This window comes from Podarcis filfolensis (assembly GCF_964270895.1).
Source record: "Podarcis filfolensis genome assembly, chromosome: 13".
Classification (NCBI taxonomy): domain Eukaryota; kingdom Metazoa; phylum Chordata; class Lepidosauria; order Squamata; family Lacertidae; genus Podarcis; species Podarcis filfolensis.
In genome coordinates, this window is record NC_139615.1 from 1,441,120 (window position 1) to 1,462,533 (window position 21,414).

The 21,414-nt window shown below is 57.6% G+C and overlaps 2 protein-coding genes and 1 long non-coding RNA gene across 7 annotated transcripts in view; 1 reads left to right on the forward strand and 2 right to left on the reverse strand.

The window, feature by feature from the left end:
* Nucleotides 1–75: 75 nt before the first annotated feature.
* On the reverse strand, nt 76–10,762 carry PCOLCE (procollagen C-endopeptidase enhancer). The gene is made up of 9 exons (XM_083581064.1): nt 10,584–10,762; nt 9,710–9,818; nt 9,090–9,351; nt 6,519–6,643; nt 6,145–6,281; nt 3,837–4,111; nt 2,259–2,330; nt 1,444–1,614; nt 76–416 (listed from the first exon to the last, which is right to left on the reverse strand). The coding sequence occupies exons 1-9, from the start codon at nt 10,664–10,666 to the stop codon at nt 256–258; spliced, it is 1,395 nt and encodes a 464-aa protein (XP_083437190.1). The 5' UTR covers nt 10,667–10,762; the 3' UTR covers nt 76–255.
* Nucleotides 8,967–18,940, forward strand: LOC310747011. 2 transcript variants are annotated; one of them, XR_014540830.1, is made up of 5 exons: nt 8,973–8,987; nt 12,562–12,882; nt 14,789–14,914; nt 16,129–16,293; nt 16,878–18,940. It is a non-coding gene; the product is annotated as an uncharacterized lncRNA (long non-coding RNA). The 2 variants fall into 2 exon arrangements; XR_014540829.1 differs by lacking the exon at nt 12,562–12,882 and having other exon boundaries at nt 8,967–8,987.
* KIF1C (kinesin family member 1C) overlaps nt 18,123–21,414 on the reverse strand; it is a 51,214-nt gene continuing 47,922 nt past the window's right edge. For all 4 annotated transcript variants that reach the window (XM_083580804.1, XM_083580805.1, XM_083580807.1 and 1 more), the window contains one exon: nt 18,123–20,730. In XM_083580804.1, coding sequence (XP_083436930.1) covers nt 19,984–20,730 — 747 coding nt within the window. In that variant the 3' untranslated portion in view covers nt 18,123–19,983. The remainder of the gene's footprint in view (nt 20,731–21,414) is intronic.

Consider the following 21,414-nt stretch of genomic DNA (forward strand, 5'->3'; position numbering starts at 1 on the left):
CAAGGGGTTCCCGGCACCAAAGAGAATGAAGGGTTCGCAAGGCCATTCCAACACGGAGAAATACGGAAGCAGATATGTAAAAATACCTTTAAGAGAGACTTGCGTTTAACACTCAGACCTCCCCAAACACAAGCGCAGGGCGGTGTGCGGGTACATTTCCCCTCCCCCTCCCCCGTTCATTGGCTATATGGAGGCGGGCACCGCTGGGCAACCCTGGGGTGGCTCTGTCCGTAAGGGAGACGTGGCAGCGCTGGCTCAGGTCCTGTTCCTGGCAGCTGGCGGGGCAGTGCAGGGGCGCTTGGCGAGGTTGGTGAGGATCTTGTGCTGCGGTTGGCGGAAGGGCACCACAAAGCTGGTGGGGGGGAGCTGCCCGCTCCCGTCCGCGCCGACTTTGCCCATGAAGACGTAGTTGGCACCTGCAAGGGGAAACGGAATAGTGTTATGTACTGAGTTGAATAGGATCCAAATTGCAGCAGTCTGATTGGTCCTAGAACAATAGGAGCCAGAATGCAGCAGTCTGACAGTCCGCAGGAGCCACCCAATCCAGCTCCAGGTGGAAGGGAATCCGCAACCTGATTGGCCTACAGGAGAATCCCGGAATTAGCCAATCACATGGGGCCCATTGTGTAAATAATGTATATAAAGCAGACATTCTGGGGGAACTTCCATTCCTCCTCACCACTAGGAGCTGAGTAAAGAGCATGAAATCCACTCTCGACTCCAAGTATATTTCAAATACAGTGGACGCTCGGGTTGAGAACGTGATCCGTGCAGGAGGCACGTTCGCAACACGCAGCGCCACGTCTGCGCATGCGCGGGTTGCGATTCGGCTCTTCTGCGTATGCACAAAGCACAATTTAGCGCTTCTGCACATGCGCCGTAACCTGTTCCAGTACTTCCAGGTTTCGGCGCGTCCGTAACCCAAAAATGTGCAACCTGACGCGTCTGTAACCCGAGGTATGACTGTAATACATGGAGCCCCTGGAAGAGGAGGCAGGGTGGGCCTCAGCTGGCCGGCTGGGGGGGAGCCCCTTCGCTTAGGCCCAGAATTGATGGCAGAGGGACTTCTCTGTCGCGTGTGGAACATGGTGCCCACCCGTTTCCCGCTGCCCCACAGGGGCAGCTGCACCTCCAAATTGCAAGGGAGGAGATTCCCACTAAACACAGGGTTAAAACGCCCTCACAAGGTGGTGGTTTCTCCTTCCTCGGAGGCTTTTAAGCAGAGACTGGGTGGGCATCTGCCAGGCCTTCTCTAGCAGTGATTCCTCCAGGCATGGCGGGGGTTGGACTGGATGACCCTCGGGTGTCCCATCCTACAGTCGTAAGATCTCGAGGACCTCTCCCGCCCCTCTGCTTTTCTGCACAGTTTGCGTAAGGAAACAGCGGAAGGAGCTGGTGTGGGGGTGAAAGGACATGTGAGGGGCGAGTGTGGGGGTCTCTCACCTTTCTTGAGGATGGGGCACTGCCGGCAGGGGGCCTCGAAGCGAAGAGTGGCTGCGCTGCCCTCGGCGGGGAGACGCAGGGCTCCTGCCTTGTATGTATTTGCGAGGGCGACGGTGATGGTGACCTTGTTCCCTGCCCCTCGCACGGCCGTCTTCACTGTCCCAGAGATCACTGCAAAAGCGGCGTTGGAGGGTGAGGGGCTGCCAGAGCGGAGGAGGACCCCTCCCAGGTTTGAGCCAGGGCAGCCGGCGGTTCCCAAACATTCTTGGAGGACCCCCACGCCCTGGGTTCCAAGATCTCGTTCCCATTGCCCCCTACCCAAAATGCTATAAAAGGCATTATTCAGAACAGCAGTTTGCAGCACCTGACACTTATCCAAACACTTGCAATTAACCACACACTGGTTCAAAACCCAGTTAAAACTAATTTAATTAACTTCGCCAAACCGATGACCAAAACTTGATAGTTATTGGCACCTCAAGCGCCCCCCCTGCTGCCCGCTTGCCTCTTCGCACCCCCTATGTAATTCCACCACCCCCCAGGGGGCAGGACCACTGATCTAAGAGGCTATGGGGTCTCACTCCAGGGACATTTGGGGCTCATTCTGATTGACAGCTCACCCCCAGCCACTTCTCTTCTGCCCCCCTCCCCCCCCAGAGCTGCCCAGTTTCATTTTCAGGAGCTGGCAGAACGAGGGTGTGCACATTTCCCCACTTTGCCCCCCCTGCACCTGTTCAAATGGGGGTTGGAATAGATGACCTTTGGGGGTCCCTTCCCTCATGATTCTACGATGCCCGCTTTCCGAAAGGGCTCACCAAAATCGCTGGCGCAGAAGTTGCTCTGGAGCGTTCCTGTCCGGCGGCACTTGTCTGGGCAGGTGATCTCACCTGAGTGGGTGGGTGGGGGAGAAACAGAGGGGAAGAGTAGAATTGAGGCAAACCCCCCAACTAGCACTCTGCACATGCTCAGGAATGCGTCCTCAACGTCACCTGCAGCAGGGCAGCTTTGGAAACTTTGACCTTGCTTCCTGCTTGGGCATTCAGAACACACATTATGCACTGAATAATATAAAGGATGCGGACAATTTTGTGGAAATGCGTTACGGATAAGTCTGAAGAATGGCAACTACCAAAACCACAGACTGTACTCTGGCAAACTAAACTAGACTGATCTGTCCTGGAGGGGAAGAAATGGGGATTTTGTTTTTGCATCCTTCTCCCTATTTTTTTTGGTAAATGTTATATATTGGAAATCAATAAAACTATATTTATTTTACAAATAACACATCCCAGGAGAGAGGCCTGGTAGCCCCAGGGGAGCCTGGCCTGCTGCAGACCGTGGACAGTGGGGCTTTTTAGCTTGGAGAAAATGTGAACAAGAGGCGACACAATAGAAACTTATAAAAATTATGCCAGGCAGGGAGAAAGTGTGGAGAGGAAAGTTTTTCTCCCTCTCTCATAACACTGGAAATCACGGACATCCAATGCAACGGAATGCTGGGACATTCAGGACCGATAAAGGAAAGTTAAACTGCGGAACTCCCTGCCACAGTAGACAGGGATGGCGACCATCATGGATGGCTTCCAAAGAAGATAAGACAAATCCATGGAGTAGAAGGGGGTTCTCCCCCCCCCAAAAAATTATTGCTTTCCCTGCAAATCCAAGAACGACATATTCCTACAGTAACTTGCACAGCGCTGCATTCTTACTAAGTTTCACCTGAAGTACGCATAGCTTCCAACATTGATCCTAGTAAAATAGGGACAGCTTATCCAAGGAAAATCGGAATATTCCGGGATCAAATCAGGAACTGGGACAGCTTCTGTGAATCTGTCCCTGGAATATAGGGACACTGGGAGGGTTTTGCAGTACACAAGCAATGCATTTATTCATGCATTATCGATTCAAGTCTGCTCCCTGCAGAGGTTCTGGTGTTGGGGCTGGAACAAAAGTTTCTGCCTCATTTATAAAGGAAAAGAATTGGAGCGAAGTCTCACCCAAAGTGCCAACCCCTGAGGTGCCTTCTGTGGCGAGGGAGGTGTTCCGGTGCAGCCACATTCCAAATATTATTTAACCGGATTTCAGGGGGGATTTCTACGGATTGTTTGCCAGCCTGGGGTTAGAGGAGATTGGCCTTGTGCTCCGATCCTGCTTGCAGTTTCCCACTGGAGCGTCTGTGAGGACACTGGACTAGATGAGCCACTTTGGGCATGATCCGGCAGCCAGGCTCTTCCAATGTCCTTATGGAGCCTCCAGAGGCAGTCTACCTCGACCCCTAGGTCCTGAGGGTTATTTGGCCACCGTGGGCCAAAGGAACCTCTGGCCGGATCCAGCAAAGCTCTTCTGAGGTCCTGACACACACTGCAGTGATCTCGTCCACAGATGCCTCTTACCTGTGGCAGGTGGCGCCGTGGGCCGTGTGGGGCTGGGGCGGGGCCTGGCGGTCGGTCTGGGGCGCGGTGCCGGCTTGGGCTTGGGGGCCACTGGCTTCCTGCCCGGCTGGGCTGGCTTGGAGCCTGGGAAGACGCGTCCTGTGGGCAGGGAGATGCCTTTGTCCACCGTTTCGCCGGGGCTCTTGAAGACGTAGGAAGCCGAGAAACCGTCGGCCGTCACGCTGAGATCCGAGACGAACTGGACCAGCAGTTCATTGCCATTCGAGGAGACGGTGCTAGATGACCGCAGGGAGAAGGAAGGAATTGAGAAGAGCAGAGAAGTCCCTCCCTGGCCCTACTCTAACGTCCTGGAAGCCACATTTAGGTTGCCAGCTGTGATGGCAAAAACCTCCAGGGTCTCCTCTGTCTCTGAGATGCTTCTGGCTCCACGCAGAGGACCAGGCAGGCAGGTGAGGCTTGGTGGCCTCAAGGCGAGCAGGAGAGGATGGTGTGTCAAGACGAGGGGCTTGGATATGGGAGGAACCAGGATTCCCCGAATCGTAGACTTGGAAGAGACCCCGAGGGTCATCCAGCCCAACCCGCTGCAAGGCAGAAATATTCCGCTGCCCGCATACAGGGATTGAACCTGCGGCCTTGGCATCATAGCCTCCCTGTGCTCTAAGTAACTGAGCTGCCCAGGTGGCAGAGCAGCTTTGAGGCTGTTTGGTTGGGGGAAAGCCGGTTCAGAAGGGATCTCTGCCCCAGCCAGGGATGAACACACAGGTGGTGGTTTTAAAAGAGGTGGACGCAAATTCTCAGAAGAGGAGGAAGAGAGGGCGAGGGATGGCTCCTAGCCAGGGTGGCGGTTTAGACACCCGAGTGCCAGTTCCTGTAAATCGCAGGAAGGGAGAGCGTTGCTCTTGCGCTCGGATCCTGCCGATAGGAACAGGATGCTGAGCTAGATGGGCTCGAAGCGGCAGGCTCTGCTGATGTTCTTACAAAGACGGTGAAATAGACCAAGAAATTAAATGGAGGAGGCGTCGAAGGAGGCCCTGTGAGGCCAGGGGCAGTTCAGGGAGGCCAGAGACGATGGGAGAGAGAGATTATTTGCCAAAGCGGGCGAAAGGGAATGCTTGGTCTTAGAGGACGTGGGAATGACCTGGGGAAGGGAGAGAGCCAGTGGGAAGCGCTTATCTGTGGGTGTAAACCAGGGGTTGGCAAACTGAGGCCCAGGGGCCGGATCCGGGCACCCCCCGGCTCATAAATCCGGCCCACGGACCCTGCTGCCCACTCGGTCAGTCTCCACACACTGCGGACGCCTCGCCGTGCAGGGACTGACTTGCACGATGCTGGCACGGCTTCTGGGCAGACGGCACGCTGGCACGGATTCAGATTGGCTGCAGGAAGTTCCAGCGCGGCCATGGACGGAAGGTGGGCAGCAGGTCTGGGCCGCGCCATGGGCATCACGACGGGTGCGCCACGGAGCTTCAGCCAGAGTTTGGCGCACCTGCCGGCCCCGCACCTGGTGTGCATGCTGGTGGCGTGCTTGGCAGCCGTGCTGGAGCAGCTGTAGGGCAAGCTGCGCGCCGCCTGCATGGCACTGCATGCACGGCCTGCCCGCCGACCTGGTCTCAGACAATGGGCTGCAGCGCATTGTGCACACTGCTTGGGAGCTCCGTGGATACAGTCTGATAAAGCAGCTGCTGCTCATCAACAGAGCTGGTGAACGGGCAGCGCCGATACATGCTTCTGAGTGTGTGCAGAGTGCTTCCCTTCCTCCAGGTCCAGAGGCAGCTTTGGGATTGGTTTGGAGGGTATTCATATTTTTCAAAATATAGTCTGGCCCCCCACAAGGTCTGAGGGACAGTGGAGCGGCCCCCTGATGAATATGTTTGCTGACCCCTGGTGTAAACTCTCCAGGAACGACGGGGAAGGGTCACCGAGGGCAGAGGGTCCAGAGAGCAAAAATCCCCCCATGGGGCAGACTCCTCTGCAGGGTTATACTGAGCCCCAGGGGACGAGGGACATGCATTTGTCGTTGAAATGCTCAGGGGATCTTGAGATGAGCGTGAAACAGACTCCCCTTCCTTGGAGGTTTTTGAGCTGAGCCTGGTGTGTTGTGGATGCTTCTGCTGCGATTCCTGCAGGGCAGGGGGTTGGGCTGGATGACCCTCAGAGGTCCCTCCCTACCCTACAATCCTATACTTCAAGGAAGCATCCCAAAGAGGAGACACGCTGAAGCAACGGGGGACTGCAAGCACCCTTAAGCTGGCAGCCGACGTGCTCCAGTCGCGACAGAAAGGGAAACCTGTGCGCTGCAAAGCCTCACCTGGGCGATTCGTCCCCGCAGAACTTGCCAATGCGCCTGGAGTCGTCTCGGTCTCCGCCGTTGAAAACGGCCACGTAGTCGTAGCGACAGTAGGTGTCGGGCTCCACGTCAAACTTCCCGAAGGTCAAGGCAATCACCTGAGCCAGGGGGGAAAGGAGAGGGAATCAGCTCCCGTTGCGCCGGTGGGCATGACCTGGCTCATAAGCTTTGCGGGCAGAGAACAGAGGTGGTTGCTGGGTGCCAACCCATCCTGGAAAGAGAGGTCCCAGAGGAAGCCGGCAAGAATCACAGAACTGCCGAGCTGAAAGGGACCCCCAAGATCATCCAGCCCAACCCCCTGCGATGCGGCCAAGGGGACAAGCAAGCAGCCTTACCTTGTCCTTTGGGGCAATGATGTGCCAAGAGCAGCTGATGCCGGGCGGGTAGTCGCTCTCAGGCCAGTTGGGGGTCTTGAGGGTGCCCTGGGGCTTCTCCAGCTTCCCCCCACAGAACTGGTGCTCTGCAAAGAGAGAAAGAGGGGCAGGGCCGCCAAGGGGGTCAGCGGAATGGGCCAGGCCAGGGATGTGCAGAAACGCATTGTGGCCCTCGTCTCTCGAGGTGGCACACAGGGAAAGTATTGGGTCACCCGCTGCAAGCGTGCACAGAGACCCCATGGGGCCCCTTGCCACCCCCCGCCACGTGCAGAGCCTCTGGGAGCCGTGGGCACAAGGTGGGCCCACACCCAGCCTTTTGAACCCACAGAGGAAGGGGGCTCAAGTGTGCCAATCAGTCGCGGCCTTGAGGGATCGTGCCTGCATGCCCATGTGCAAGCAGGCAAAACTCCTGCACGCCCTCAGGCCGGCCATTCCTGCGCAAACCTCTACCCACGTGCCGCATGCCAGCCAATATTCTACACCCCCCCCAGAAGAGCCCCCTAACTAAGCCCAATTCAGAAGCCAGGCCTGTCCTGCAGCCAGCAAGGGGCCAGGGATCAAAGACCCAACGGGATGGATGGGGGGTTTCATGAAAGGAAGAGGGGGAGATGTTTTTATTTTACTGGGGGGGGGGGTGCAATCAAAGCTGGTCCGGCGTCTTATGGTCTGAATGCTTGTTTGCTCTGCAAACAGTCCAGGGGGGCGGAGAGAGAGGCCCCCAAAGGGAGCAGAACCGCAGGGCGAAAACAGCAATTTGGGAGACCGCACTAATGACTGGTTGCAGAAGGACCAGGAATGGGCGGAAGAGACTGGCATCGCCCGGGCCAGCAGGCAGAGAAAGGCGGGGACGGAATGAGAATTTTATTTGGAGGGGCGTCCGTCTCTTCCATCCCATACTTCCAGCCCCTCCTGAGGACCCTGGATGGGGTCTCCCCCTTGAGCAAAGGACCCCACAACCCTCCTGACTATGGGCTTCCAAAAGCAGAAAGAGCACCCCCTGCCCACCACCCAAAAAGCCAAGCCAAGCCCAGGCCTTGCCCTCCTTGGAAGGGCAGGAGGGGGTCTCTGCAGCTGCCACTGCGAGAAAGAACTGGGGGTCTCATACTCACCGTCCCAATAGTCCCACGGCTCCCAGAACCCCCAGGAGTCTATATGATGGGCACCCCCTTTTCCTCGTCCCTTTGGGCGCCCTGGAAAAAGGTCCTGTGCGTTGGGATGGGAAAGGGGGTGCGAGAGACCTGCCGCCCCCCTTTCCTCGTGCCACCCCAGGGTGCAGAGCGCCAGCCTCCCCTCCTTACGCTCCCAGATGAGCAGCTGGTTCGGCCTAAAACTCTCCCTGCCAGCCGGATCCTTTTTACTCGAGGTCAGAGGTCAAATGCTTGCCGTGATCCGGGGAGATTCCACAGCAGTCCTCTCACGCTTCGAACATTCCAGCTGGCAAATGCCCCTATCCCAAAACACGGCCCCCTGCAAAGTATTTGTCAGCCTAATGGTTGTTAAATTAGTTTTTGAGATCCAGTCCTCCTAGGATCCCATTGCTGGCTGCTTCTTGGGGGTTTCTGTGCAATGTTAAAAGTCATCTGTGGTCCCAAAATAAGGAGTTAGCAAATAATGAGTCATAGTTGGAAGGGTCATCCAGTCCAACCCCCCACAATGCAGGAATCTCGATTAAAAAATCCCTGGCAGGTGGCCATCCAAGCTCTGCTTAAAAGCCCCAAATGAATCACAGAATTGTAGAGTCGGAAAGGACCTCAAGGGTCATCTAGTCCAACCCCCTGCAATGCAGGAATCTCAGCTAGATCATATATTGATCTATGGGCTACTTTTAACATGAGGCTGCATTTTAAATTGCATTTTAACCTGCATTTTAAATTGGTGGTGTTGTTTTTCCTATTATGATTTTACTGTAATTTTATTGGTGTTAGCCAATTATTATTATTATTATTATTATTATTATTATTATTATTATATAGGACAGGTGGCCCCCCAACCTCTGCTTAAAAACCCCCAAGGAAGGAGATTTCACCACCTTCCAAGGGAGTTTGTTCCACTGTCAAACAGCTCTTGTTGAGTTGGAATCTCCCTTCTTGTCACTTGAAGCCATGGGTTCGAGTCCTGCCATCCTGAGCAGCAGAAAGCAAGCCTGCTGCATCTTCTATGAGACAGCCTTTCAGATTTCTGAAGGTGGCTCTCGTATCTCCTTCCGGCCTCTCCTTCTCCAGGCTAAACATCCCCAACTCCCTCAACCGATCATCATCGTGATCTCAGCGCGACTCACAATCTCAGGACTTGGTTTCCCTGACTATTAAATATACAAACTTGGCTTGATGGGGAAACAAGATTGGCATCCAAGATTGGCGCCCCCGAACCCTCCTTGTTCTCAGCACGGGGGCCCAAAGGATCCTGGGTAATTTGCCAGAGGAATTGTGGGTAAGTCAGAAGGATTCGGCCAAGCTGGCACCCGCCAGAAGTTTGGAACTATAACTCCCGCCAGCCCCAACGCCACCGGCCGCTGCAAGGGGGGTCCCTTACCATCAACGTGGGGGAGCCCCCCGCTGAACCACACCAGGAAGCCCCTCCCTCCGGTGCCCTCGTCGGACACCATCCGCAGCATCATCCGGTTGCTGGTGCTGAGGACCGCTCCCGGCCGGAAAGTGCCGCAGAAGCGGCCCAGGCGCTGGCCCTCGACGGCCGAGTGCCCGTTGTAGACCTCCAGGTAGTCGTAGCGGCAGACGGGGTCCGGCTCCATGTCAAAGACCCGGAAGGACAGCATCACCACCTGCCCTTCTGGGACCTGGGAATGGGGGGCAAAGGGGCTGTCAGATGCCAGGGGGTGGGCAGAGAGAGAATCAGGGGCACCCCTGGAGAAAGGAGACTGGCACCCACACTTCGGGGAAGATAAAATCTGAAAGAGCTGCAGACATAGAAGGGGAAAGGAAGATGCTCCCCTTGCGTGGCCTTAATTCAGCGCCACACTTGCGCAATAGGGTCAGGGTTCGAATCCCGCCCCCGGCCAGGAAACGCACTGGGGGACCTCGGGCAACCTAGCCATTGCCAATGGTCAGCAACTGGTGGGAGCTGGAGTGGGGGTACCTAGCTGCGTGTCCCACCCCCACCCCCTGCCCAGGACCCCCGCCCCCAGGGAGAGTCACCGTGATGGTCCAGACGCAGGTCTTGCTGGGAGGGTAGTGGCTGGGGAAGCCCTCGCTGGCGATGTAGCCGTTGTCGCCGGTGTGGTCGCCCCCGCAGACGAAGATGGGTCTGGAAGGGAGAGGGAGAAGCGTCGGGAGAGGCAGGGGGCACTGGGGACAAGGCAGGCCACACAGAACCACAGAGCTGGCTGGGACCCCCAAAGGTCATCCAGCCCAACCCGCTGCAATGCAGGAAGAAGCCCTGACTCCAACTCTGCTTTGAAACCTCCAGTGAAGGAGAGCCTACCCTCTTCTGAGGGAATCCGTTCCACTAGGGGTCTGGAAGTTGAAGACCCCCTGGCGTAAAGAAGCTGACTTATTCCTTCCTCCATCCAGCTCAGGCTGGCAGCAGCGGCTCTCCAGGATTTCAGACGGGCCCTACTTGGAGGTGTATGCCAAGCAGACGTCCTGCCCCCTTTCCTAGACAGCCCGGGGCTAAGAAGGGGGCGGGCGGCGGGGCTGTGGGCGCCCCCTCCTCCCAGCCTCTCTGCCCCTGACCCAGAGCCGCCATCCCACCCCCCAGCCCCCCCCCCCGTTCCCAGTAGCTCTCTTGACACCCCGTCCAAGAATTCCGGGAATCCGCTTGGCTCATCCCGGCTCCTGGCAGCCGGACCAGCCGCGTCTCGCCTAAACCCTTCCAGATGTGCCGCGGACGGACCCAAAACTTGGGGGGGGCGCAGCAGCAGCAGCAGCAGTCCCCCCCACAAGCCCCCCAGGATGTGGAACAGGGAAGGGGACATCTATGGCAAAGAGTCACCCCCCAGCCCCGATCTTGGGGGTCTTTCTTGGGCTGGGGGGCTGGCAGATGAGACGGGTCGGGGGGGCGCGCAGGTACCTGGTGTTGTTCCCGGCGGGGGGGTCCTGGGCCCCGGCCAGCGGCAGGAGGGCGAGCAGCAGGAGGGAGAAGTGGGGCGCCATCGTCGTCGCTTTCGGGGCGCTTCCCTGAGCTGGACGGGGCGGGCGGCGAGACGGGGACGGAGTGGCGTCCCAGCAGCGCCGCCTCCTGCTTATGGGGAGCCGGTGGGGGGAGCCAGGCGGCGGGGAGGGGCCGAGGGGGCGGGCGGAGAGCCAGGGCCAAGCCGAGCATGTGCAGAGCGCGCTGCGCTCCGGGGATGGGTAAAAGATTCCCGGGGGTCTCTTTTGGGAAGACCCCCCCAAGCAGATCCCGAAGGGGCGCCCTTCCCTCCAGCCTGGGGGTCCCAGCCATCTCCTGCCTCCGAGCGGGGAAGACGACACGTGTCAGGGCGGGGAAGGCTCCGTGCCCCCCTGAACTCCCAGGGGTCACGCGGGGTCTCTTTTGGGAAGCCCCCCCCCCAAAGCAGATCCCGAAGGGGCGCCCTTCCCTCCAGCCTGGGGGTCCCAGCAATCTCCTGCCTCCGAGCGGGGAAGACGACACGTGTCAGGGCGGGGAAGGCTCCGTGCCCCCCTGAACTCCCAGGGGTCACGCGGGGTCTCTTTTGGGAAGCCCCCCCCAAAGCAGATCCCGAAGGGGCGCCCTTCTCTCCCGTCTGGGGGTCCCAGCAATCTCCTGCCTCCGAGCGGGGAAGACGACACGTGTCAGGGCGGGGAAGGCTCCGTGCCCCCCTGAACTCCCAGGGGTCACGCGGGGTCTCTTTTGGGAAGCCCCCCCCCAAAGCAGATCCCGAAGGGGCGCCCTTCCCTCCAGCCTGGGGGTCCCAGCCATCTCCTGCCTCCGAGCGGGGAAGACGACACGTGTCAGGGCGGGGAAGGCTCCGTGCCCCCCTGAACTCCCAGGGGTCACGCGGGGTCTCTTTTGGGAAGCCCCCCCCAAAGCAGATCCCGAAGGGGCGCCCTTCCCTCCCGTCTGGGGGTCCCAGCAATCTCCTGCCTCCGAGCGGGGAAGACGACACGTGTCAGGGCGGGGAAGGCTCCGTGCCCCCCTGAACTCCCAGGGGTCATGCGGGGTCTCTTTTGGGAAGCCCCCCCCAAAGCAGATCCCGAAGGGGCGCCCTTCTCTCCCGCCTGGGGGTCCCAGCAATCTCCTGCCTCCGAGCGGGGAAGGCAACACGACACGCGTCGTGAGAAGGGCGCCGCCCCCGAGATCGCGCGGCAGTTTCGGACCCCCGTCGCCGGCGGGACCGCGACCCCCAGCTGCTGCTGCCCCAGGAAGGAAGGGGAGCCCGGGGGTCTGGCGCTCCTCTCCTCCAGCAGCGAAGCCCACGCGGCCCCAGCGGGACCCCGAAGGATGCTGCGAGGGGCGCTTCTTCGGGAGTCGGAAGGAGACAGTGGCGGCCTAGTGGTTAGAGTCCGTCGCACCAGGACCTTGAGCGCCCTGGGTGGGGGGGGGGGTGGAACTCGTGGTATAATTGCAGAAGGAGAGAGACCTACAAGATGCCCGCTCACACGTGCATTCGTGACTAATTCATCTTCCATTTTTAAAATATAAGATTGTTATATAATCTTCCTTCGCCAAGATATCTTTTTTAAAAAATTCTATCATTCGTCAATTAAAACAGCAGATAATATAAGACTATTATCGAGCTCGGAGTTAAATTCATTTTGGAACAAGAAGAGTAGAAGACTAGGATCTTAGAACAGTAGCGTTGCATGAGGGACCCCCAGGGGTCATCCAGTCCAACCCCCTGCGATGCAAGGATCGCCGCTACAGAATCCCGGGCAGGTGGTTTAAATTTTCTGCTTAAAAACACCCAATGAGGAGAGTTTAAGTGCAAAAGGATGATTTACTATTATTATTACATTATTAATAATGATCAAATAATGATTATGGAGTCTTCCGGTGGCTTAATATCATTAATACTAATAATTACTATCATTAATTACGCCCAAGTGAGGCGCCCGGAGACTCTTCCAGGTGGGCGACCCCCGTCTGAGGGAACCTCCGCCCGCCGTGCGTGTGTGGCGTCACAGGAAGCTCCCGCCAATCAGGGCCGGGTAGGCGTGGCTTAGTTGCCACGACAGGAAGGCGGCGGCGGCGATCAATGGAGGCGCCGGCGGGGGTTTCCCTGAGGCGCCTGGCCAATAGAAAAGCGGGAAGTAGAGCCCCGCCCACCAGGGGGCCGGAGTAGGAAGCAGTTGGACCAATCGGGAGAGGGGAGGGCGGGGCCGGAGGGCGGACGGACAGCAGGAGGAGGAGGAGGAGGAGGCAGCAGCTGGTGAGAGAGGGGCGGCTGCGGGGGGGGTGGAGGGAGGGAGTCACGTGGAGGGGCCCCCGCCAAGCCAATGGGGGGCGAGCTTGGTCAATGCCCCTCCGCCCCTCCGCAGCAGCCAGCCAGGGGCTGGGCAAGCTCCTGTCTGGCCTTCCCCTCGGGGCAGAGACCGCGGCAGCCCCTGGGGGGGGAATCGGGATGGTCCCGGAGCTGAGGGGGGGTTTGCAGCACCACCCCCACCTTCTTTCTCTCTCCTGGCCTCTAAGAGCCCGGCTGGATCAGGCCCACGGGGGCCCGTCCTGTCCAGCATCCTGTCCTCACAGTGGCCAGCCAGATGCCCCAATGGGGAACCCGCAAGCAGGATCCGAGCGCAAGAGCAACTCTCCCCTCCTGCAACGGGAGTTCAGCAGCATTGCTCCCGATCCTGAATGACTCCCTGGTCCTGAATGGGGCAACTGTGTCCCTGAAGGACCAGGTGCGCAGCCTGGGAGTCATTCTGGACTCACAGCTGTCCATGGAGGCGCAGGTCAAATCTGTGTCCAGGGCAGCTGTTTACCAGCTCCACCTAGTATGCAGGCTGAGACCCTCCCTGCCCACGGACTGTCTGGCCAAAGTGGAGCATGCTCTGGTTATCTCAAGCTTGGACTACTGCAATGCGCTCTACGTGGGGCTACCTTTGAAGGGGACCCGGAAACTGCAATTAATCCAGAATGCAGCAGCTAGACTGGAGACTGGGAGCACATGTCCTGAAACACATGTCCTGAAACACCTATATTGGCTCCCAGGACGTTTCCGAGCACAATTCAAAGTGTTGGTGCTGACCTTGAAAGCCCTAAATGGCCTCAAAGGCCCAGTAGACCTGAAGGAGCGTCTCCACCCCCATCGTTCTGCCCGGACACTGAGGTCCAGCTCTGAGGGCCTTCTGACGGTTCCCTCACTGTGAGAAGCGAAGTTACAGGGAACCAGGCAGAGGGCCTTCTTGGTGGTGGCGCCTGCCCTGTGGAACGCCCTCCCTTCAGATGTGAAGGAAATAAGCAGCTATCCTATCTTTAAAAGACATCTGAAGGCAGCCCTGTTTAGGGAAGTTTTTAATATTTAATGCTGTACTGTTTTTAACACTTGATTGGGAGCCGCCCAGAGTGGCTGGGGAAACTCAGCCAGATGGGCGGGGTATAAATAATAAATTTGATGATGAAGATGATGATGATGAAGACAGCTGAAGGCAGCCCTATTTAGGGAAGTTTTTAATGCTTAATGCTGTATTTTGTTTTTAATATTTGATTGGGAGCCCTAAATAATAATAATAATAATAATAATAATAATAATAATAATAATAATAATATTTGCAGACCCTGCAGAGCCCCCCACCCCTCCGGGGCGGGGCTGCTGCAGCTGCTCCTGGGTTGGGGCATCCCTCTGTGGGGAGGGGGACGCAGGAGCCGAGAGAAGAAGCGGGCGGAGGGGGGTATTGGGGAATTAAGACATGGGGTGATTGGAGCAAGGGAGAATAAGGGACCCCCACACCACCATCCAGGGTGGGTGGGTTCTCATGCCACCTGGCGATGCCCCCCCCCATTCGAGGTGCAAGGGTGTTCTGCTGTTGCGCTGCAATCTCCTTCCCTTTGGGCATCTGGGTGCCCACTCTGAGAAGAGAACGGCAGACAGGGCAGGAACCCCCCCTTTCGATGCCCCCCTTTTGCCTTCCTGACTCTTACATCCTAGGACTCTTCCCCCAGTGCTGGGGGTCCCCCTGGGCCTAGAACCTTTGCTCCTCTGTGCATACGCAGAGTGCATTTCCCACCCTGACGGCCTCTCCCATAAGGGGGAGAGGGCTTCAGGCCCAGAGGACAGCCAAGGAGTCCTCTGGGGACGGATCGATGCCCACAGACACCTCCTTCTACCCCTTGCCCAGGAACACCTGCTGGCGGAGAGCAAGCGACGACCCTGCGCCCAGGAAGCAACCAGCCTGGCCCGGCAAGGAGAGGGCAGCAGCGGGCAGTCCTTCGACATGGGGCACCCCGTTCTCCACGAGGCCTGGGTGAGTTGTGGGTGAGCACAGGGAGGGAGCAGAACAGGGTCCAAGAGGCTAGTCCCTGCTGTGGCAGGACTGCCCCATGCCCACCTGAGGCTCCGCCACACATATCAAGTCCCAGGGTCCCTCTAGCTGCTGATCGGGAGTCTATAGTTCGCCACCCCCATTGAGACATGCAGCCTGCGTAACCATCTGCTATATACGAAGGCACCCGTATTAAATAAGAAATGTGAAACGCCGTTGATTGGGTATTTCGGTGCCAGAGGTTGGAGGGGCTTGAGGTGACCTGAGAGAGGGTCCTGCTTCAAAAGCACCAGAGTGGCAGGTCAAAGGTTATCCCTGGGAAGGGGCTGCAGCATTTGCTCTGCAAGGCAGACGGTCCTGGATTTGGCCGCCAGACAGGGCTTAAATGAAACCCTGAAGGCTAGCCAGAGGGCAGACCAGCAGTGGGGACACTTCTGGCCCCCCAGATGTTGCAAGACTCCAGTTCTGACCATGCCTGGGTGCTGACCGTAGGGGTGGCAGATGGGAGCCCACGGGGTGGGAAGCAAATCTGTATTTATTTACTGCATTTCATGTCTCGCTTTTTTCTCCAAAAAAGAGAAGCCCGTGGTTCTCTTTTCCTCCTCTTTAATCCCCACAACTCCCCTGCGAGGCAGTTGAGGCAGTGATGGGTGAAGTGGAAGGATTCGAACCCTGGTCTCTCCCAGCTCAGAGTCCAACACTTGAACTTATTACAACACAATGGCATCTTGGAAGGAAAGGGGCAGACTTTTTCCTCTTAAAGGAGCCACACAGAGGTTGAACGGCAGGCTGAGTTAAAAGTGGTAGAGGGGGAGCCCTTGGCAGCCCCCTCTCGCTGCTCCCACCCACCAAGGGTGCATGTGTGGCTCCCCCAAATGAAAGGGGGGTTCAGGCAGCCTGCAGAGCAAAACCCCACTCACCTGGCTCAGGTTAAAGTCACTCAAAAGTTCCCCATCATCCCGGAGAGGTCAAACTCCATACACCGAAGCAGCATTTGCATTCAGAGCTGGGAGGGAACCCCAGGGGTCATCCAGTCCAACCCCGCTCCCGGCAATACAGGAACCAGCAGCCACAAGCCCAGCTCTTCCTTTTTCGCTCTGTTCTGTTTGGAGACAACCCTTCTCCCTGCTGCAAACTGAGACACAGACCTTTCTGCTTCTTTCCGCCGTTTTGCAAACTTCCCTCCTCCCTTCCAGGCCGCGCTGAGCCCATCCCTCCCCGGATCTTCGTCCTCTACCTGGCGCTGGCCAGCACCTGCTTGGTTCTCCTGATGCTGCCCCTGGAGGGTCAGCCCAGCCCGTTGGTGCCCCCTGCCCTCCACGTCACCCTCCCGCAGAAGCTGGTGGCTGCTTATGTCCTCGGTGAGAGCTTCTCTGGGGAATGGGATGGGCAGAATAATAGAATCGTAGAGTTGAAAAGGACCCTAAGGGGATATCCAGTCCATCCCCCGGCAATGCAGGAACCTCAGCGGACACATCCATGCCTAATGGCCACATCCAAACTCTGCTTAAAAACCTCCAGAGGAGGAGAGTTCACAACTCCCAAGGAAGACTATTGAGTGGCTGTTACTGTTGGGGGAACGGGGACATTTGCAATTTACTGAGTTAGGCCAAGTTCCTCCATCCTTCCCAACGGCTGGAGTGAGCGGTGGTGGAGGGATATTCCCATCATGCTTTGCTCAAAAGCATCCACTAGAGCAGAGACTATCCATCTCCCAAGAGCACTGTTTAGGGAAGCTTTTAATGTTTGATACATTACTGAATTTTAATATTGTGTTGGAAGCCGCCCAGAGTGGCTGGGGTATAAATAATAAATTATTATTATTATTACTAGCCACCGCACGATGTTTTGGATCTCAGCCCTCTGGGGGCTGATGGGATTTGTGCTCCTCCCTGTGATCAAGGCGAAAATTCCTGATCTCCACCTCTCTTTGCTCTTCTTCCAGGCCTCTTAACCATGGCATTCCTGCGATCCTGACCCCTGGGGGAAGGCGACAGCTTGACCAGTAGGGCAATGAATCCTCTTCTCTTCCTCCCCCCCACCACTGGGATCTGTGCCCGCCTATCCACCATGGCTGCGGACGGAAGGAGCGCCCTGTCTCACCAGGGTCATCCACGCTTCCTCCGAGTGCGAATGCCGACAGCCTTTTTCGCAAGCCCTGGTTGTTCTTTCTCCCCGCTGGCTGGGCCTGGAAGGTGGAGAGACGTCGGGGGAATGGGTCTGGGGTGCAGCACCTCGAAAAGGGGCAGGAGATTTTGGGGGCGCAGGAGATCAGGCCACGCCACCAGCAATGCCTTTGCAACATGTTGAAATAAAAGCGAGGCACCCGAAACGGAGGAGGCGGTGTTCAAAATTCACCAGCTGTGTCTTGTCTGGACGAGAGGTTTGCGGTGGGGGGGCAGGAGGCGAAGCAGCGTCCTCAGCAAGGCGCAAGGAACAGAAAACAGGAGAGGGCTTGACCTGTGGGGTCGGCGGCCAAGCAAAACAGGGATTCGCGTCACCAGGGAGGGAAGGCGGGGAGACGCGCGTCCTGGTTTTGCTGAGCAGGCCAGAAAATGGGAGGCTCTCTGGTGGGGGGCCCTGCAGTGCTCCCAGGGGAGTCCATCCCATAATCAAACGGCCCTTGTGACTCAGTTATTCCTTCCTTGCAATATCAAGCCCTGAATTCGAGTCCTACCCTCTGGAGCAGCAGAATAAAAGCTTGCTCCATCTTTCACGCAGCAGCCCTTAAGATACTTGATGTTGGCTCTCCTCTCTCCTCTTCTTCAGGCTAAACATACCCAGCTCCTTCAACCGTTCCTCATCAGGCTGGGTTTCCACCCCCTTAATCATCTTGGTTGCCTCCTTCTGCACACCTTCCAGCTTGTCAATGTCCTCTTTAAACTAGGCTGCCCAGAACTGGACACAGGACTCCAGGTGGGGTCTGACCAGTGGGATTATTCCTTCCCTTGATCTGAACACTAGACTTCTGTGGATGCAGCTGAGAATCGTATTAGCCTTTTTTGCTGCTGCATCACCATGTGGACTCGTGCTCAGCTTGTGGTCGATCCTTTTCACATGTGCAGCGGTCAAGCCAGGTGCCCCCCCATCTCAAAGGAGGTGATAAAGACCCCGCCATGCCAGCCCAGCACCCCACACCCACATCACCCCTCAAACCGCCACCGTTTGCAAGGAAGGGAGGAGAGTCCGCTGAGAGATGCGGCAGGTTGTCCCCACCTTTATTGGAACAGGATAACAGTAGAGGGTCTTCAGCCACGTTTCCAGGGGCAGCAGCCACTCAGCCCCCCACACGCACGCACGTGGACACACACAGACAGGCACCCCCTGCCCCATACATACTTCCCACAAATCCCTCTCACGAAAGGGGGGGGGGACCCACAAGAAAGCCCTCGGGGGACACACCACAAAAAGCAGTTTTGGAAGGGCTGGACAGACCCACTTAGAACCCTAGAATTGTAGAGTTGGAAGGGACCCCCAAAGGTCATCTAGCCCAACCCGCGCTGTGCTCGTGCAAAGCTTGTGGGGGTGGGGGAAGAGAGTGCGCCACGAGGCTCCCCCCTCTTGGGGTTCCACAGGATTGCTGGTTGGGGGCAGGCCTTTGGCTGCAGTGAGAAAGCAAGGGGGTCAGGGGACAGTAGCAGCCAACAGGCGGAGCCGAGCCCCATCCATCAGCTTCAGTGGTTTTTTTGGAGGGGGTGTGTGTGTTAAAAATAGGATATTGCAGCCACAGAGACAGGAGGCTTGCCTCTCTTCCGCCCATCTCCCCAGGGGGAAAAAAGCCCCACTGAACAATAATTAGACATCTTGCCCTACTGGGTGTCGTAGGAGTAGCCCCACTTTATAGAATTGCAGAGCTGGAAGAGACCCCAAGGGTCATCTAGTCCAACCCCCGGCAATGTGGGAATTGCAGCTGAAGAGGGGCTTCCTCATCCCAGCCCCCAACCCAACCCAGAACTAATAGAAGATAGATTGACAGCACGTGAGTGGCATCGGACAACAGAGGAAAATCAAGAAGAGATCTTCCTGCCCCCTGCACAGAGGGCAGGAAAAACTTTTTTTTTTGGTGGGGGGGAGGCCTTCTCAGTGGCCACAACCTTGGCCTTCAAAGTGGACTTCAACTCGCCCCCCCCCCGGCAGTATTCCGGCCACAAGCAGAGTGTGTGCTGCTCCAAGACAAAGCGTGTGACAGCAGCCCTCAATAACCCCAGAGAGGTTTCCTCTGCCCCATAAGTTCCCCTTCAACAAACAGGCTGTTCCTTGGAGTGGGGAGGGCAGGGTGCAATGTGCTCTAGCCCCCCTGCCACACAAAGTGGGGGGTGGGCGCGTCCCAAGGCAGCAACCGCCCCTCCACCAGCAAGCCAAGGGGGGCTGAACTGCGCCTCTGCCCCACTTTCGAATTGTCTAAAATAGGCAGGCAGGACTTTAGGGAGAGGGGCAACTGGGGTGCGGGGAAGCCCCTCAGCCCCACACGCCCACGTTCTTACCATGGCCTTCTCTGGACAAACCCACCCCCTCTTTCCTTATAGACTTGTAGAGGTGTAAGGGAACCCCAAGGGTCCTCTAGACCAACCCCCCGCGATGCAGGAATCGCAGCCCAAGAATCCCTGACAGGCGGACGCCCAACCTCTGCCCAAGAGGAAGCCCACCACCTTCCACGGCCGGAAGGCCTCTTGCGCCAAACTCTCCTGACCTCCTTGCACAAACCCTCCACAACCTCCTCTATCGCACAAACCAAACAGCAACCCCTCCTTTCCCCCTCCTAAACCCGTTCCTATTACAAAAAAAACACACCCTACGACGACCTCTTTGGCTTTCCCCGCCAGAAAAGACCCTGCTGATCCGACTCCGCGTTTCCTGAAACCGCAGCAGCGCTCAAAACACCCACCCTCCATCGCCCAAGTTTCCCTCGCCCCACAAGAAGCTCTGTGCTGCAGAATCATGTCCGCCCATGGCAGGTGGGCAGCTGTCCGGGATCTGAGGCTACCGCTGCCCCTCCCTGCGCGCCCCCATTCCTGCTTCCGTCTGGCCAGGGAGCGCCAGATCATCCCGGGTCACACGGCGCTCTCACGCTCCTGCTGCAGGTTGGGGGCTGACCTCTGGCGGCGCATGCGGGGCGGGGGGCCGCCGTCCGGGGCGTTGGGGGGCCGGTGCTGCGGGTAGGGCTGGTGCTGGCGGGGATAGTAGTTGTGTTTGCGGGCCTGGTAGTGCTCCTGCGCGGGGCCCCGCCTCCCGCGCGCCTGCCCGCCTTCCAGGGAGTTGCGGCGCGGCGGGCCGGAGCGCCTGTTCTGCTGGGGCGCGGGGCTGCTCTTCCGGGCGGGGCGGGGGCTGGGGTGCCGCGGGGGGCAGGACTCGGCCCCCTTCTCCTCCTTCGCCGGCTCGCCCTCCACCATGAAGGCGGAGCCGGGCGCCCAGGAGTAGCGGTGCTGGGGGTTGCTCTTGAAGGGGAACCGCAGTTTGCAGTCCTGGGGGGGGATGAACTTGCCCGGGGCGGCGTGGGGCTGGGTGCGGCGCAGGGCTTTGGCCAGCTGCTGTTGCTGCAGGCTCTGGAGCCTCGCCTGCTCCTGGCGCAGCCAGCGGAGGCGCCCGCGGCGGAAGGCCGGGTCCTTCTCCATCAGGCGGGAGACGCGGTCGCAGCAGGTCGGGGAGGGTGGGGATGGGCCTCTCCTCTCTTCCCCGGCCTCCCTGGGAGTCGGGGAGTCCTGGCCACCCGCCCGGTCCTCCTTGGGGTCCTCCTCCGACGGAACGAGCCCCTCGGAGAAGAGCAGCGAGCCCCACTCGTTCTCGAGGTCTTCGTCCTCCTGGGAGAAGAAGAAGAAGAAGAAGCGCAAGGGTCTGAAGGAGATTTCATGACAGCCTTTTTTGTAATGCAATGAAATAAACTAATCCAAATGGAAACAGAAATAAAAAGAATTTCTGGTTTTCTGCCTGTCCATTACATAGAAGGAATAATTCAAAACATTCACTCTAGGGTGGAATCCAACTGTTCTACTTTCTGTTAAGCGATGCTTTCCCAGTCTCCAGACCTAAATGCCTCTCCGTTCATTCATTGTCCTTTTCACACAAAAAGTCCAAAAGGGGTTCTCTAATTATTGTTACTGCCTCCACCCACATCGGACTGGATGTCCCTTCCAACTCTACCATTCCATGAGGGCTGTATTCAGCTGAGACTCTCTGTGCCGACACCCTGCTGCCAACTTCTGGGCATCTGCTGCCCAGCCAGATGGATAGCTTCACTGAGCCACACGGCCCCTGATGATGGCAATAATATAATAATAATTTATTATTTATACCCTGCCCATCTGGCTGGGTTTCCTCAGCCACTCTGGGCGGCTTCCAACAGAACACTAAAATACAATAACCTATTAAACATTCAAAGCTTCCCTAAACAGGGTTGCCTTCAGATGTCTTCTAAAAGTTTGGTAGTTGTTGTTCTCTTTGATATCTGATGAGGGGGGGCGTTCAACAGGGTGGGTGCCACTACC

Excerpts from the sequence above, each read along its gene's own strand:
- PCOLCE (XM_083581064.1), bottom strand. The coding sequence starts at position 10,666 with ATGGCGCCCCACTTCTCCCTCCTGCTGCTCGCCCTCCTGCCGCTGGCC. Across the intron at positions 4,112-6,144 it reads TGCGGGGACGAATCGCCCAG|CACCGTCTCCTCGAATGGCA; the intron begins GTGAGGCTTTGC and ends GCGGTCATCTAG. Across the intron at positions 1,615-2,258 it reads CTTCTGCGCCAGCGATTTTG|TGATCTCTGGGACAGTGAAG; the intron begins GTGAGCCCTTTC and ends CCGCTTTTGCAG.